Source organism: Protopterus annectens, chromosome 2.part0 (genome assembly GCF_019279795.1).
Source record: "Protopterus annectens isolate FY-2018-M chromosome 2.part0, PAN1.0, whole genome shotgun sequence".
In the NCBI taxonomy this organism is placed as follows: Eukaryota; Metazoa; Chordata; order Ceratodontiformes; family Protopteridae; genus Protopterus; species Protopterus annectens.
The window spans coordinates 60,625,833-60,642,866 of record NC_056728.1 but is presented as its reverse complement, the minus strand read 5'-3'; the positions used below and the strand labels follow the sequence as shown (position 1 = coordinate 60,642,866).

General features: G+C 41.2%; 1 protein-coding gene across 1 annotated transcript in view; it reads left to right on the top strand.

Annotated features, from left to right (window-relative positions):
- The window catches only part of LOC122792959 (germinal-center associated nuclear protein-like), a 789,847-nt gene that overhangs the window by 641,176 nt on the left and 131,637 nt on the right, over nucleotides 1-17,034 (top strand). The window contains exon 7 of the mRNA XM_044060552.1: nucleotides 2,305-2,505. Coding sequence (XP_043916487.1) covers nucleotides 2,305-2,505 — 201 coding nt within the window. The remainder of the gene's footprint in view (nucleotides 1-2,304; nucleotides 2,506-17,034) is intronic.

Genomic DNA, 17,034 nt, shown 5'->3' with positions numbered 1-17,034 from the left:
GAGGACAGCGGACTACCCAAGTGTAAGGACTGCAGCAATGTGGATCTTCGAACATCTACATTTATGGTAGGTACAAAACTGTACTTTTTTCATCCAGACAGAGTTTCCCTCAGACCAAATCCTTCTTTTGTTCCCAAAGTCTGCTCTGCCTTATGCTTACAACAGTCATTAGAGCTCCCAGTGTTTTTCCCAAAATACTCCAATGAAGCAGAGTTTATTTTCCACACACTAGATGTCCATAGGCAGTTGCGTTTTTATTTGGATAGGACCAAACAATCAAGGAGAACAGATCAGTTGTTTGTGTCCTTTGCAGAAAACAAATTGGGCAATGCAGTCACAAAGGTCACTATTGCCAAATGGATCAGGGACTGTATTACTCAGGCTTATGTTTTCTCTAGCGAGGAGCTTTCCACCTCTGTCAAGGCTCATTCTACAAGGGCTATGGCTACTTCGGTAGCATTTCATTCTAAGCTTTCTATTAGTGACATTTGTGCTGCGGCTACATGGTCTTCCCCGCATACTTTCATTTCTCACTACAAATTAGATGTGGCATCTAGAGGACGAGCTTCATTTGGTTCCACAGTGCTCAGGAGTGTTTTCCAATGAGCCACCCGGGATTTAGGTGCTAGGGACGCTGTCCCATCAGTCAGAATGTAGGCGAGATAGGATCACATAACATCTTTTAGTTATGTACTCACCATAACTTCAGATGTTTTGGGATCCATCTCGCCTACATTCCTAATAACCCACCCTCCTTCCCCCTTCCTTGGAGATCAGAGGATATCAAAAGGTCCGAATCCTGTTGTTTCATCTTGAAACATCTAACAATGTTATATAAACAAGCTATGCATGTGTGCATGAATGCGGACAAACAAGATCTGGGGGATTAGTGGTGGTGCATCCTGGGATAAAGATAGCTCAGCCAATTAGAGGCCTCGCTCTATAGCATAAGCGTGCCGAGTCGGAGCCGAGGGATCGGCTCCGAGCCCATCAGTCAGAATGTAGGCGAGATGGATCCCAAACATCTGAAGTTATGGTGAGTACATAACTAAAAGTTAGTCATTTTTTAGTTAGTTTCTTAATTAATAAAATTTTGGATTAGTTGGTCAGCCTATACAAAGTGTTAATAAACTGGTCTTAGATTGTAATTTGTCTCTAGCTTTTCAGTTTCAGTTTTAGGTAGCACAGTCTCTATTTACACTATGGTGTTATGGGGGAAGGGGGGACTTGGCTAAAGGAATGATTTTAATGTTTTTATTACTCTTAAAAGAACCACCCTCTGTAACTACACCCTTCCAAACAACCTGATTATATATAAATAAAGAATGCTTTTGATGGTTTACACTATACTCACCTAGGATCGCTTCTTTGTGTGTTTCAGTAAAGAATATTCCATTTTAACTCCACTGTGGACTACCTATTATTTTCTATTTAATTATTTTGTAGCATATATTTTAGAGTTCGATTATTTTTTTATTTATTTTTTTTTAAGTGAACTAAGTGGTAACGTAATTCAGGAAGTGAACATCACACCCTCCACACTGCAACATTTCTTCTTGGTTTGTTTTGGACCCAGTATAGGTTACATACTGGGGGGGTTCCTGAGACTTCGAGAGATACCACGGATTTTTCTTTTTGCAGTTTTTTTTTTAATTCTTTATATACATGTAAGAAAATATAAACAAATGAAGTTCCAAATTAACAGATGTATTATGAGAAAAAAAAAGTCCCATTAAAGTGACTTACAGTTTTTTTTTTACTACTTATAAATCTGTGAACCAGTGAGCTACAGGTCTTCATTTTGAATCTCATATAGCATTTCCTTTGATCTCTTTTCATTCACCAGTTGTTGTGAAAAGTTTTTTTTTTTGTATTGCTGTCCCCCGATAGCTTGTCATGAATTGCTGTCAGTAGAAAATCTGTCATTTCCAGGGCTGAGGTTTGTTTAGAGACTCGCATTTTGGTGTCACTGAGGAGTGTTTCAACAGGCTGGCCCAACTAGCTAAGATGCTTTTAAAAATCCGTAGTTTTCTTGCAGTTCTGCTATTAGATTAAACAACTATTCCAGGTCAGACTTGCACCACTGTTATTGAAATGAGGTTTTACTTCATCTTGTCTCGCCTAGGAAAGAGTTTCATACTAGGAATGCCTTTCTTTATCTGCATTTTAATAAAACATAGTAGTATAGGGTTATGCTGTTGATTTTCTTAGGATGATCTTGGAACTGTAGTCTCTAGCATTATATGCCTTTTTTAAGATAGTGGTGATCTTTATTAAGTTGTTGCATACTGTTTTCTTTTGTAGCTTGGGCTGGAAACCCAAGAGTCCTGAAAGACTTGTATCTCAGAGGGTGCAGACTTCACAGATGCCTAGTGACAACGGCTTGATGTTACAGCAGAGTACAAATTTCATAGAAATGAACATTACCCAGAAAATCCCAGAAGACCAGCTCCTTGTCCGGCGTCTTTCATCCAGACTTAAGGTGGAAAAGGAGGAAAATCAGAGGTAAGAGACTGGATAGGAGGAGTAGCAGTAGTTCACCATACTGTGGTTATGCATGATCCATCATGGGAATGATAGACTGCAGATAATAAAATGATGCATCTTATTGTAAAATTTAGACTTTAGAGAATCTTGATCATTCAATTGTTCCAGCTTAGGTAAGTGGCCATAAAGGTTCCACCTACATACATATCACTTGAAATCTTGTGAAGTATTACTTAACTTTTTAGCAATTACTTGTTTTTCATTGCTTAGCATTACAGAAAAAAAATGTTTTGCTTTCTGTTTGAGCAGGCATGCAGCATATAGCTTAATGGATCAACAAAGAGTGAAATAAAAACAGAATTCACAAACATGACAGTATAAAATTAAAGCCATTACAAGTAAAGCTAGCAAACACAATCATACAAACTGTAAAGTAAAGGTAAAAAAGTAAACCATGAATTAAGACCAGAAAAAGCATTTTTGCAGGAGAATAGCCCCCCTGCAACCATTAGCTGAATATATTAAATTGCACAACCATAGGAACAAGAAAACACTGCAACTGACAAAACATTTAGTGTGCCTGCCATCTTCCTGTTTGTTAAAAGCTAGAGGGCAGAGAGAAAGCTGTGGACTCTGTCAAACACGTATCCCCATTCTATTCCCAAGTACAGCATAAATTCCTCCTCTGAGCAGAGACCTTAGTATATCAAAGGCAAGGAAATATAAGTAGATAGCAGTGGGGTTGCCCCACAGAATAGAAGATGGCATAAGGAGGATAGACAAAGGTGTGTGGTACACCCAGAGCTTGGCCTCAGCAGAGGGGCAGGTGTGACAGTACCATCCTCTTCCATCCACCCACCAACTCCTATCCTAGCCTTCTAAGCCACCCCCCAGTATCTGGCTGGCTTCCTTCTACCAAAGTTCATAAAGCATAACTTCAGATTAGTGGGTCTTATAGATTGACTTTAGAGGGTACAGACTGTACTTCACGTCTCTACCTCACATTCAGACTAATAAAAAGAACTTTCATCTGTACCAAAAGAACAGCAGAGTGTAGATCCTCCTCTCTTAACAAAAATGTATTCCAAAGATCCGTATAACTTTCTTTGGTCAGAACAAAGTGTTTTATCCCAAGGCTGTTCCTTGTCCCAAGAAAAGACAAATTGTGGGAGCCAGTATCGACTTATCAAGGCTCAGATTCTTAAGTCTTCCAAATTTAAGATGTTGACTCTATTTGAACTTGTCTCCCTTCCTACGCTCTTAGACCCTTTTTAAATCTCAAGGATGCTTACTCCACATTCCAATTTTCAAATGGCACAGTTAGTACTTGGGTTTTGTAGCACGGAGTCAGCATTATCAGTTTACCTGCTTTCTATTTGCTTTGGCTGTTGTTCCCAGAGATTTTACAAAATGTTTGCCACCAGACATAGCTCACTGCAGGACCAAGAGCAGCTAGATCTACCCGTACCTGGGTGACTGCCTGTTCAGGCACAATCTCAGGAGAAGATACAGAGGGCAGTGAAGTACACACTAGACTCCCTGAACAGAGTAGCTTTCTCCCTGAATAAGAAGACTGTCTTTTGGCCATACAGAGCTGTAGTCTTTTTGTGCAGCCCTCTTGATCACCAGCAGTTGCTTACCTACAATAGGAAAGTGTGAACTCCCTTTAGCCTTCCTTTAAGACTTGCTAGAGATGTCATGGTTTACTGCCATGAAGTTCATGAGCATTCTGGGCCACAGTGCTCACGCCATACTCATGACGCCACTAGCCAGACTGCACACAAGGATACTTCAGTTGTACATAAATTCTTGGAACCAGCAGTCTCACTCACTCTCTTGAATGTACCATCCCAGTCTTCCCCTGTGTAATGCGAGAATCAGAATGTTGTGTACAAGTTCAGGGAAGCAAGAGTATGTTTTTCAGACTTCCTCCCTTAGACTAGACTTTAATCATGGACACATTAAACATAGCATGGGGTGCATATACTGTGGACCTCAAAGTGCAGGGCACCTAGAATTCTAGGACACTAAAACTATGTATAAAATAGATAATGACAATTACTTAGGCTCTCAAAACCATCACGGCAGTCTGGAAACATGGGGCCTTCATGTACTAATAGACAACACCACAGTGGTAATGGGGGAAAGCTCATACTACTTCTGTAGGCTAGCCTGTGGAATCTTGGGAAAAGGCCTTAGAGTACAGTTTACTCCTGAAGACAACATGTATAACAACTTACGAGAAATTACACAACAGATCAGTTAAGCAGGACATTAACAGACCCACACACATGGTTGCTGGTCAGTGACACATTCCTAGGCATTACTGAGAGATGAGATGTACCCCACATATTGTATACTTTGTTGCTTCTGTTAGCAACAGACAAGAAAGTTCTTCTCCACAGTTCCAAACAAACATGCATGGGAAATAGATGACCTCTACAAGATGGATGAGTCTTTTTCTCAATGCCTTCTGTCTTAATGCTTCCTGAAGAAGTGCATAAATAAAGCTGGATGGACAAGTACAGTGAAATTATAAATAGCTAAATGGAAAAGATTCTTCCTATGTTGTGCCCAAAGAGGAATCTACACCCAATCCAGATAGTCATGTCAGCAGTTCTTCAGTAGCTGACTGAGCTGTGCAAGTTTGGCATATGCTTCTGTGAAAGTGCATCTTTAATTTACTTCTCCATGCATGCTTTGTAGATGGTCCTGTGGCATCTATATTACAGTAAAGCATTTCCAGAGGGGCATTTTCCATCCAAGACTTCCCATGTGGAAAATGTCTCCAGCTTGGGACCTGAATTTTGTGTTGAATAAACTGACCTTAACACCGTTTGAAGTAGCTGCTGCTTCATCTTTAAAATTTCATTTTAAAAACAGTTTTTCCAGTACTCATTGCCTCTGCTTGAAGAGCCTCTGAGTTACTGACCCTTGTGCAAGGAATCTTTCTACAGTTCCTAAAGGCAAAGTTGATTCTGCAAAGTCACGTCTGCTTTGTGCCATAAGTGATTGTAGAAGTAACTATGAACCAGGCTATTAAACTCCTAGTCTTCTTCTATAATCCCCAAAATAAGCACAAGATATGCAGATACTCCATTGATGTGCATACATATTTGCAGTACTCATTGTGTCTCTGATGAGTTCCATCTACTCTGAGCATAACCTTGAGGACAACCATCACTACCTGTGTGGTTTACAAGGCAGAGGGGGAAACAAAAACAGATTACCTTTTTTTCTTCCATATTTGACACACACAGACACAAACATCCCTAAGGACAGTTTAGAGTCCCTGATCCACCTTGTTACATGGCTTTGGAATGTGGAAAGAAACTGAAGCACCCAGGGATAACCCACACAAAAGCATAGAGCACATGCAGACTCAGAAAGCACTACAGCCAAGTACAAACCAGAGAACCTCTTAGAACTAAATCCTTCAGAAAATCAGATCAGCTATTTGTTGTCTTTGCAAAAACAAATAAGTATTGCTTGTGAATGAACTGGCTGGCACATTGCATTAACTTTTGTTATAAAATCCATGGTAGGACCTTTCAGGAAAAAGGGCGTGTTCAACAATGGAACACTGTAGCTACCACTGCCTCCTGAAAGGAGGTAGTGCTCAGAGAATTTTGGAAGCAACCATCTGGTTTTCAATTAATACCTTCTCAAAGCACTACATACTGTGTGTGATATCAGTAGAAAAGAGCAGGATTTTCCTTTTCTGTCTTGAAGGATGTCCTCCAGTCTTTACTCAAGCAGTGTGTTACCAATTCCTTTTTGTTCGGACGGTTTTTTTTTGTTTTGTTTTTTTTTTTAACTGCGGCAGTAACTCTTGAACATAGTACAGTTACATATGATGCAGTGTACTGTCATTGTTTTAGTCCTGTTTCCCTCGCTTCTTCCCATCTGCTGCAGTGGGCCCACAGGAGGTTGGGAGTAGCAGTATTCTCATTTCTCCTTCACTCCTGTAACATTCTCCTGCACCCCTCTTATCCTTGGCCAGATTCCCTTATTAGGGCTTATGTTAATGTTACAGGCTACTTTCATGGGATAAGATGTATCAGCTGCCCTTAGTGTAGAGATGGCTGTGCCCTGCTTGGGTGGGGCAAGAAAATGGATGGCGTATGAGGAAGTCCCCTATATATCAGATATGTGGAGATATCTGAGTTAAAGTAATGTCATTCCATCTGTTGGAGGAGAGTAACTCAGCTTTGAAGTCATGATGGGCATCAGACAGCCAGTTGCAGAGATCCCTGTGAGTTATGACTACAACAGGGACCAGCTGTGAACATTTACAATTATGTTAAGTTATGTACACAGCTGTACTCTGTATGGCATGAAACCTTCTCTGTCCTAATCCTCCTTTACCCCTTGTGTATATCCAGCTAAACCTGCCAGATATGCACACAATAAAATATACTGCAAAGTAAAAAGATTTTTTTAGGTCTGTATATTGATTATACTGATGTATACTGTTGTGAACACTCAAGTACTTCAGCAACAGCTATAGCAATTTTAACAAACTCACTATGACAAATACTCATTAATGCTATCCGTATCATGTGACAAAAGTGATTCGTACATTATAGGAAAAATTTATAATTATCATTGATGTCTGGCAGTTTACCACAAAGAATTCAAGGCTACAAGTTACTAATAAGCTTCATCCTGTAGTCCTGGTTTAATTTTGCTTTAGTTGTCTTCTCAGTGACTGTGAACAAGTCACTTTAGAAGACAGTGTTCCCAGGCTAGGCCTAAAAAGAGGTGCATATGCCTAGTGGGTTTAAAAGTAAATGCTCTCTATTGCACTGAGATGGAACAATTATTCTTTTTGCCTGTGGTACTGCAGCTATTCATAGGTTTATAGGTTGGTACTAGGCTATCGGCCCTAGGGGCCTTTACAAGCCTAGCCATAACAATTCCCTGTTTACTGTACTACATCTGCTTCTTTTTGTAGCCAATTTTCTCAGTCTCTGAAATGGGACTACAGTTTTTAATGTCCATTGAAGTAAACTAGGGAGGGTTAGCATTTATCTATTTTATTTGTTAAACAGGTAAATGGACTGATCCAAGGACCCTTTTTTTACCTATGACTCAGGCCAGAAGGTAGTCCATAATTTTACTGTATAATAATATGAAAAAATGAGGTTATTGTAAGAGCTTCACCCATACATTCCAAGCCATGTAATAATTCCATCTATCATCAGTTATTTGCTATGTATTCTAGACCCCAGTTTTAAGTGTTGTGCCATGTCTGTAGTGAGAGGATTTGGAAATTTTAATTTATCTTATTATTTCAGTTTATTAACCAGGTAAGTGAGCTGGTCAAAAGATTTTTTTCAGTCACAACACTGGCCACAAAGGCAGCAACAGTAATGTATGGCACATACAGAAATTACATTGCAGGTACATAATATTACGAAGAGAAGATTATTTATTCTTTGTTAACTGGGGTAGGGCTCTAATCCAGATAGTGGTTTTCAGACTGACCTAAAATGTAGTAATACAAGGAAGCATACAAAAAGTGTGTGTGTGTGTAATATATGGGTCCACTTCTAAATCACGAAGCCCATAATGCCAACATTCAAACTTTCGAGATAATACCATAAACTCAGAATCACGAATAGCTGAAGTTACTCAGGGCAAGTAAACACTTGTCCAGCACCGAACACAAACCTATACTGGACGATATAACAAACACCTAGGTGGGGGGGGGGCTATGCCACCCACACACTCCTAACTGTACCAACTACAGGATCGCACTACAGTGGGGAAAAGGGCATATTTCTGCATGCTGGGCAACTGTTTACTTGCCCTGAATAACTTCAGCCGTTTGTCATTCTGAGTTTACAGTTTTGTCGTCTCGAAAGTGTGAACATTGGTATTATGGGCTTCGTGATTTAGAAGTGGGTCTATATATATATATATATATATATATATATATATATATATATATATATATATATATGTATGTATATATATATATATATATATATATATATATATATATATATATACACACACACACACACATATATATGTATGTGTGTGTGTGTATATGTATACATGGATATGGATCTACTTCCAAACCTTGAACCTCACATAACCAAACTTCATTTTCACGAGACGAAAATCACAAAAGCTTAAATACCTGAATGGCAAGTTTTTCCCATGTTACGTAAGCTCTTTCCCAACATGCCCCTTGCTCAACTGTAGCACGATCCCAGAGTTGGGGGGGGTCACAGGGGGGCATAGCCCCCACCTAGGTAGGTTTTATTTACTTTGGTGGATATGTGTTTCATGTAAGTTTGTGCAAGTGTTTACCCTGGGAAAAATTCGTTGTTTAGAGTATTTCAGCTTTCGCTGTTTTCGTCTCGCGAAAATGAAATTCAGGAGGCAACAACACTACCGCAGCACCGCCACCCATACATACATATAATTTATTTATTACCTTTGTTTACCGGGTAGTGTCCGACTGGGCCAGGGGCCCATTTTCAGTGGCGACCCGGGGTGAAAAGATCCACAGTATTACAAAAAACATTATTTCAAGGAATACAGTCCAGACAATAGTACAGTACAGTGCAAGAACAAGCAGTCTTAATAGTACAGTCCAAGCTATGGAACAATACAGTCAACAGTACAAAAACAAGCAATAGAACAGTACAAGTACTGGAGTAATTTCTATACTAAGAAAAAATTAATATCAGAAGAATAGGAGTTTTGCTGAGAACAGTAATAGATATGGGTTAATAATTATCCAGGTGAGTGACAAGAGCACAGCCAGTGGTTAGTCAGGTGTTGCTTTAGGAGTGATGTGAGCTGGTCGTGGTTGGGTTTTTGCTATTGTTTCTGGAAGAGTGTTCCAAAGTTTGGCCATCATGTGTGAATCGATGGAATCGCCGTGACTGTTGTGGGAGTTGGAAACCTTGAGTAAAAGTTTGTTAGAGGATCTGAGAGTTCTATGTTTGTAACTCGGTTGGACTAAGGAGATTGTTGGGTAGTTGTTGGGGTGATAGATTATTTTGTGGGTTAAGGCTAGCTGATTAAGTGATAGGTTGGGTAGTTCTAGCCAGTTTAGCTGTGAGAGGGCTGCACAGTGGTGGGATCTGTGTGGATGATTAATGGCATGTTTAGCAATCTTGTAGTATGCTTCAAGGTTGAGGTCCAATTTTCGAAGGTTTGTGAATATAAGCGAACCATACAGGAGGGTGGATAGCAGGTGTGTGTGAACAGTGGCTAACCTGGCATTGGGAGTTGGGTATGGTTTGGCCCTGTATAGGTTGCCTAGTTTGATGTGGACTTTTTTGATAGTTTGTATGATATTTATGTATGATATGTATATCAAATTTGAGGTTATCATCTGTGGTAATGCCCAAAAGTTTAGTGTGGTTAATGGGGACTATCTTGATATTCTTCATGTTTCACTGTTGCAGTCATTACATTTGGGTTATCTGCTTGCAGGTAGCCCTCAGTCGGCCTGATTAACAAAGTCTTAGGTCCTGCGTCAGTTGTTGTCCCTTCTTCCATGACGTCAGGTTGTTGGCTATAAAACATGCAGCCGACGCCATTACATCAGTCTTTTCTTGCCGTGTGGTGCCCGAAGCAGAAGCAGTTCGCAAGTGCCGGTCAGCCGATTCCTGAAATTTTCATTTTCGAGTTTCAGAACCAAAGTCATCAACTAAAGCTAAGTACCCCATTGGGGAAATGTTTTCTTGCTCCTTACTAATGTCAGTAAAAGTTAATAATTGCATTACTTGTGGAAAGCAAATACCTCATAACGATTTTCATTCGTACTGTATTCCTTGCCTAGGCCCTGACCACAATGTACCTTGCTGTCGTTTTTCTGCTTTATTTAATCAGCGCACTATCCGTCATCAGTATATTTTCACCTCTAAATATTTCGGTTCTCGGTTCAGTTTTCCAGAAATGTTGTCGGTAAGCCATCCGACTACCGGGATTCCAAAAACGCAAAGATAAAGACAGAGACAGGCCACCGAGGTCCAAAACTGCCGCCGACGCATCTCCTAAGCCAGTCGCTAGTTCGCCGGTACTCATTGAGGTGCTTTCGCAGCCCCTGATACCTGCTACTTCTGATTCACAGGCCTCTATTGAGACCAATTCGGAGTCCAGTATGCCGCGCGATTCTTCAACTATGGAACTTGCGGATGTCTCTACCTTGTATGGGTCTGGAGCCGCTGTGCAGGCACCGGGTTCTGAGGGTGTATTCAGGCCTATGGACTTGCATATTAAATCAACGCCTCCATCTCGATCCATGTCTAAAAAACTGACGCCCAGGCCACATGCTCAGGCCTCTATGCCTAAAAAACAAATGATAAGAATGGCTTGAAGACCCCCCCCCCCCCCCAAGAGGCCTAGGACTGCAGTTGATTATGAATCTTCTGATGAGGATTCTGTTTTTTTCTGATTCTTCTTATGATCTGGATGTGCCCTTACCTACTTATGAAGATTCTGATGCAGAGGACTCTGTTCCCTCTGCTTCCCTTCCTGAGGATTTTTCTTTTGGGGAAACCTTGCAGTACACTAAGGGAGCATTTCCACTTGGGAAAGCCAGGATTTTTCTGATTCTTAAAAGAGGCTTAAGGATTTCCTTCTCCTACCTCAGCATAGGCCTTTATCTATTCCTCCTGTACTAGACATTGTTGATGATGCTTTTTCGGAATCTAGTTTGGTCCCTGATTCCCTGCCTCCTGCTCCCAGAAAACCTGACCGATACTACAGGGTGGCTGAGTCCCACAAGTTCCTTTTCAAAAATCCTATTGCAGATCCAGAGATTATTTCACAGGGGCCCAAGGGCATTAAGGCTTCTACTGCTAAAAATCCTATCACTTCTGATAGAGACTCCAGGGCGCTGGATAGGTGGGGTAAGAAGGTTTACACTTCTGCAACCTTGGCCATTAGGGCTTTAAACTGCCAGTTTCATATGTTAAAGTATCAGCAACATGTTATTGCTTAAACAGAAAATTATGTTGATTCCTGACTGTGTGGAAAATAAAGAATTACAGGATTTAATGCATTCTGCCGAACAAGTTGGAAAACATACTTTGCAATGTGGTTTTGATTCATTAGAGGCCTCTTGCAGGGCTGCTGTTACTAGGTCTGTGCTCAGAAGGCATGCTTGGCTTAAAGAGCAATCTTTGCCTGATCATGCATGTTAAAGCTAAATTGTTGAATGCTCCTTTAAATCAGGATCGCCTGTTTGGCAACAAGGCTGAGGAAGTTCTTAAAAAGATGGAAGATAAAGCTAAATCTATGCAAACTGTTAAAGATTTTTTACAAGTTCAGCCTCTTAGATTTAGTAGGCACTGGCCTTCTAAGAATTGGTCCTTTCCAGCCCCTTCCAGGTCTTCTCAAGCCAAACCCAAACACAGCAAAAACCCCAGGTTTCAGTCCCAGGGGACTCGCAGATCTAAGCAGTGGGGGGCCTCCACTTCCAAATCTCGGAATAATAAGACTCCCCCTATGGTAAACTGTCTCCATGATTTCCTTTTAAAATTTCCAAGCACTTATCAACTGACTGCCCCTTTGGAGGGAAAAATTGCTCTTCATGCAAAGAATTGGGAACTCATTACCCAGGACAAATGGGTTTTAAATATAGTGACCCAGGGATACAGATTTCACTTCCACACGTTGCCAACCCCAAGTGGGTGGCTGGATCTACCCCCAAATCAGTGGGCAGAGGCCCAAAAACAAGTACTTTCTCTCTTAAGCATGGGGGCTATTCAACTGGTACCAGAAGAGGAAAAGGGACAAGGTTTCTACTCAAGACTTTTCCTGGTACCCAGAAAAGACAATTCATAGCATCCTATCCTAGACCTGCCTACTCTAAACACCTTTTTGGAGATTCCAAAATTCAAGATGCTGACTCTTCACCAATTACTTCCTATGCTAGGCAAAGATGCCTGGTTGGCAACACTAGATTTAAAAGAAGCATACCTGCACATCCCAATCAGAGAATCTTGCAGAAGATAACTATGCTTCAAAGCAGGCTGCACGCACTATCCGTTTTCTGCACTGCCCTTTGGCTTATCTACTGCGCCCAGAGTATTCACAAAGTGCCTAGCTCCAATTATTCAATTTTGCAGGCAAAGAAATATTCAAATATACCCATACCTGGACGATTGTCTGATTGGCAGAAAGCCAGGACATACTTTTGAATCATCTGGCCTTTGTAAAAAGGGTTCTAATTTGTCTGGGGTACACCATAAATGAAAAGAAATCACACCTTGGTACCCTGTCTACAAATTATATTCCTGGGAGAAAGCTTGAATATAACTTCCCAGATGGCTTGCCTCACGCCAGAAAATCAAATTCATTTGACAACCTACTTCAAACAAGTGGCCACAAAAACCCTGCTATCTGCAAGACAAATATTGCAAGCCTTGGAGTTTATGGCCTCCTGCATTCTTCTAATTCCATATGCAAGACTGCATATGAGGAAACTACAGTGGTATCTAAAAAGCCTATGGTGTCAACATTCTCAAGACCTAGAAACAATGATTCCTATCATACCTTGCCTACGCCTAGAGTTCCTTTGGTGGGCAGAGGCCTGCCACCAAAACAAGAGACTACCTTTCACACCACCCCCTGCCACCCAAACCCTAACAACAGATGCATCAGATTATGCATGGGGGGCTCACCTGGCAGGGAAGTGCATTCAGGGCAAATGGAACCCAAGTCAAATGCACCTGCATATCAATCAAAAAGAAATGTTAGCTGTACAGAATGCTCCGACAGCCTTCAAGGACCACATTCTTCCAGGACAACTAATGGTAAAGACGGGCAAACACCACTGTTATGTGGTACATAAGCAGGGGACTACACATTCTTACCCCCTCTGCAGACTAGCCATGGCATTGTGGAACACAGCCTTGCGCAACCAAGTGCACCTACAAGGTCAATTCCTGTCAGGAAAATTAAATACACTGGCAGATGGACTAAGCAGAAACCTCATGGACCCACACGAGTGGAAACTGGAACCAAGGATTTTCAACATGTTGACAAGCAAATGGGGGAGCCCAAATATAGACCTGTTTGCATCTCCCCAGAACCACCAATTGGACAAATTTTGCACAAGGACTCCCCACAAACAAGCCTGGAAAGTGGATGCTCTGTCCTTCAGCTGGAAAAACCTATCAGTCTGTGCCTTCCCCCCTCTGCCTCTGCTCTCCAAAGTACTACTAAAAATCAAACAGGACAAACCAAGGATGATTTTGATTGCTCCAGACTGGCCGCGCCAACACTGGTACCCCCTCCTGCACAGTGTGTCACGGTTATCTCCATGGCACCCACCTCAGACTCCTTCCCTGCTGTCTAAGCAGGAGAACCAGATTCTGCACCCTCAGCTTCTAACACTGAAACTGGCTAATTACTTATTCTCTCCTTTACCATCCCTCAGCAAACCTGTGATGGATATCATTTTAGAGGCAAGGAGGCCTAGTACTAGAAAATCTTATGCTGAAAAATGGAAAAGATTCTGTGCCTGGAACCAATCTCAAGGGATGAGCACAGCAGTGCCCAATTTACCTCAGATTTTACAATACGTAACTGAGATGCTTCACAAGGGCCTGTCTTTTTCCTGCATTAAAATCCACACCTCAGCCATTTCAGCTCATTATAACACAGAACCTCCCCTCTTCTCTCATCCACTGCTCAAGCAGTTCCTCAGAGGGGCCAAAAATTTGAGACCACCCAGGAGAGCTGCAACCCCAGCCTGGGACCTTAACTTTGTCTTGGAGAAAACTCACTCTACCTTCTTTCGAGCCAGCTGCTACTGCAGACTTAAAATTTCTTTCTTGGAAAGCATCTTTCCTTTTAGCAATCACTTTAGCTAGAAGGGTATCTGAATTACAGGCCCTTATGGCAGTGGAGCCTTTCATCATTTTTCATGCAGACAGGGTGTCCCTCAGAAGCAATCCATCCTTCGTGCCCAAGGTGGTATCCAGTGTGGCTCTTAATCAGTCCATTTATTTACCAACCTTCTTTCCCAATCCACAGAGTAAAGGGGAACGGATACTGCATTCCTTAGATGTGCACAGACAACTTAGATTCTGCTTGGACAGGACTAAATCTCAAAGGAAATCTGAACAACTGCTGGTGGCATTTGCTGCAGGGGCAGAGGGGAAGGCTATTTCAAAGCAAACCATTTCTAAATGGATAATCCATTGCATTAATTTCTGCTATAAGCACTATGGAAAACCTACCCCCCAGGGGCTCAAACCTCACTCCGCCAGGGCCGCACCAGCTGCTACCTGGAGTTCTGTACATACTTTCACCAAGCATTATCATTTGCCAATTTTCTCTAAATCCAGAGCTGGCTTTGCCACTGCAGTCTTGCAGGGCCTTATAGCTGGCCCTAATGCTATTTAAATTCCTCCTCCCAACCATAGCTTTGGGAATCTACCCAAATCTAATGTCTGCAACAGTGAAACACGAAGAACATAGTACAGTTGTGTACACTTACCATAAACGTAGATGTTCGAGTGTATTCACTGCTGCAGTCCTGGTTACCCACCCTCCAGCCCCCTAACTTCTTTTGGCTATACCTCTACTTTCCTTTACTATGCTTAAAAGCCTTTTTGGTGTATTTGCTTTTTTTGTTGGAGGTATATCTTTGCACTTTTATCTTTAATTGCTTCCCATTAGGGGAGCACCTGACGTCTGCTTGTTTTATACCCCTGACGACCTGACGTCATGGAAGAAGGGACAGCAACTGACGCAGGACCCAAGACTTTGTTAATCAGGCCGACTGAGAGCTACCTGCAAGCAGATAACCCAAATGTAATGACTGCAACAGTTAATAACACTCTAACATCTACTTTTATGGTAAGTGTACACAACTATACTTTATAGGTACCAACTTCAGGATCACACAATAGTGGGGAAAGTGCAAATTTTATTTTCAGTATTTTGTGATTTCGACATGTTGGCATTTCAGCATTCTTTTTTTGATCAAATGTCATGAATCTGTACGCATGTATACGTATGCACGCACACAATTAGTTGTGGGGGAAAATCTGAAGTAGAAACCTTGCGATCAGCTGTATTATGTAAAGTGTGACTGTTTTTTTTTCATAAAAGACAGTATTAAACCTTTCCAGTAAATCCTGCAGCATGTAAAATGTGAACTCTACAAAGTCCATACACTGGTTTTCAGTGAAACAGCAGCAGAGTTGTTAAATAGTGAAACTGGTTTCTCAAATGATAACACATCTTCAGCTCCATGAAATACCACTACATGTTAAAGCTGTTATTACCTATTGATACAACTGTAGAAACAGGCGACCTTACCTTCAGTGTAAAGAGAAGCAAGAAATATACTACTTGTAATCTTAAGTAGACTGCTAATCAGTTTAGTTACTGCCTTGCTCCTAGCCTGTGTACAGGGCTGTACTTGCATGAACAAGTTCATGCTGGGTGTTCTGCTGCTGCTTGTGAAATTGTGCAAGTACTGTTTGAACTTGTTTTGCCAGACTTGTACAAAAATTAAATACAGCTTCAGCTTTTGTTGAAACTGGTCCAGATAAGCTATTTAGAGTTCTGATTGGTATTTCCCTGTTTAAACACATTTATTTTATATTTTCATTGTGCAAGTTTACCCCTGTTATTTATTAGCCAAGGAGGGAAATGGAAGCAGATTACCTGGCCTTTCTCCCTTATCTCACACACACTTGCAAATGTCAACTGAAAATTTTGAAATTGCCAATTTGCTTACCTCCATTTGAAATGCAGGAGAAAGATCCACATTCACACAGGGAGGACATACAGTCTCCACACAGAAGGCACTACATTTGGAAGCTGAAATGGGGAACTTCTTTCTGTGAGGGAGCAGTATCTCATAAAGTGCCACTGTGCCACTTCATATTTCACTTACAAACAGATGCAAGTTTCAGTTAGCCTTTAATTTTTATTCTCTGAAATCAATTACATTTTCTGTAGCTTAATGGTACTACTACTCATTCACTCTTGTGGAGTACAGTGATAAAGCTCTGACTACAGCTCAGACAACCTAAGCTCAATTAGTGGCTTGGACAAATGATGGAGCAACAGGGAAGATGTATGTGCCTGTCTTGGAGAGGACAGGTGGGCTGGGCATCATCCAGTGAGCTTTGGTGGAGGCCAAAGCTCAAGAACTTGATGCTGAACTGGGGGAATAAAGGAAAAAGAGCTATAACCAGGCATAGGGCATGGTACCAGTATGATGGTGCAGGATGTTTAGTGACAGAAAACACTCAGATGACTGCTTCTTTGCAAACCCATTTTACCACTTGCCCATTGTAGATCAGAGAGGACGTGCTATGTGCTGTATCTTTAAGAAGCACATCAAAGACTGAGCGTGCACATATAAACGTTGTGCACAGGCCATTCCTAGTGTCATTCAGAGAGTGCAGACAGAGTAAGCATGTATGATTACAGCAGTTAGTTTGTATACAAGTTACTTAAGTTAAAGTCAGTAAACTTCAATCATGATGTGTTTTTATAAAGTAAAGCTACTTGAACAGAAACCACAAAGACACTTGTAGTAGGAGA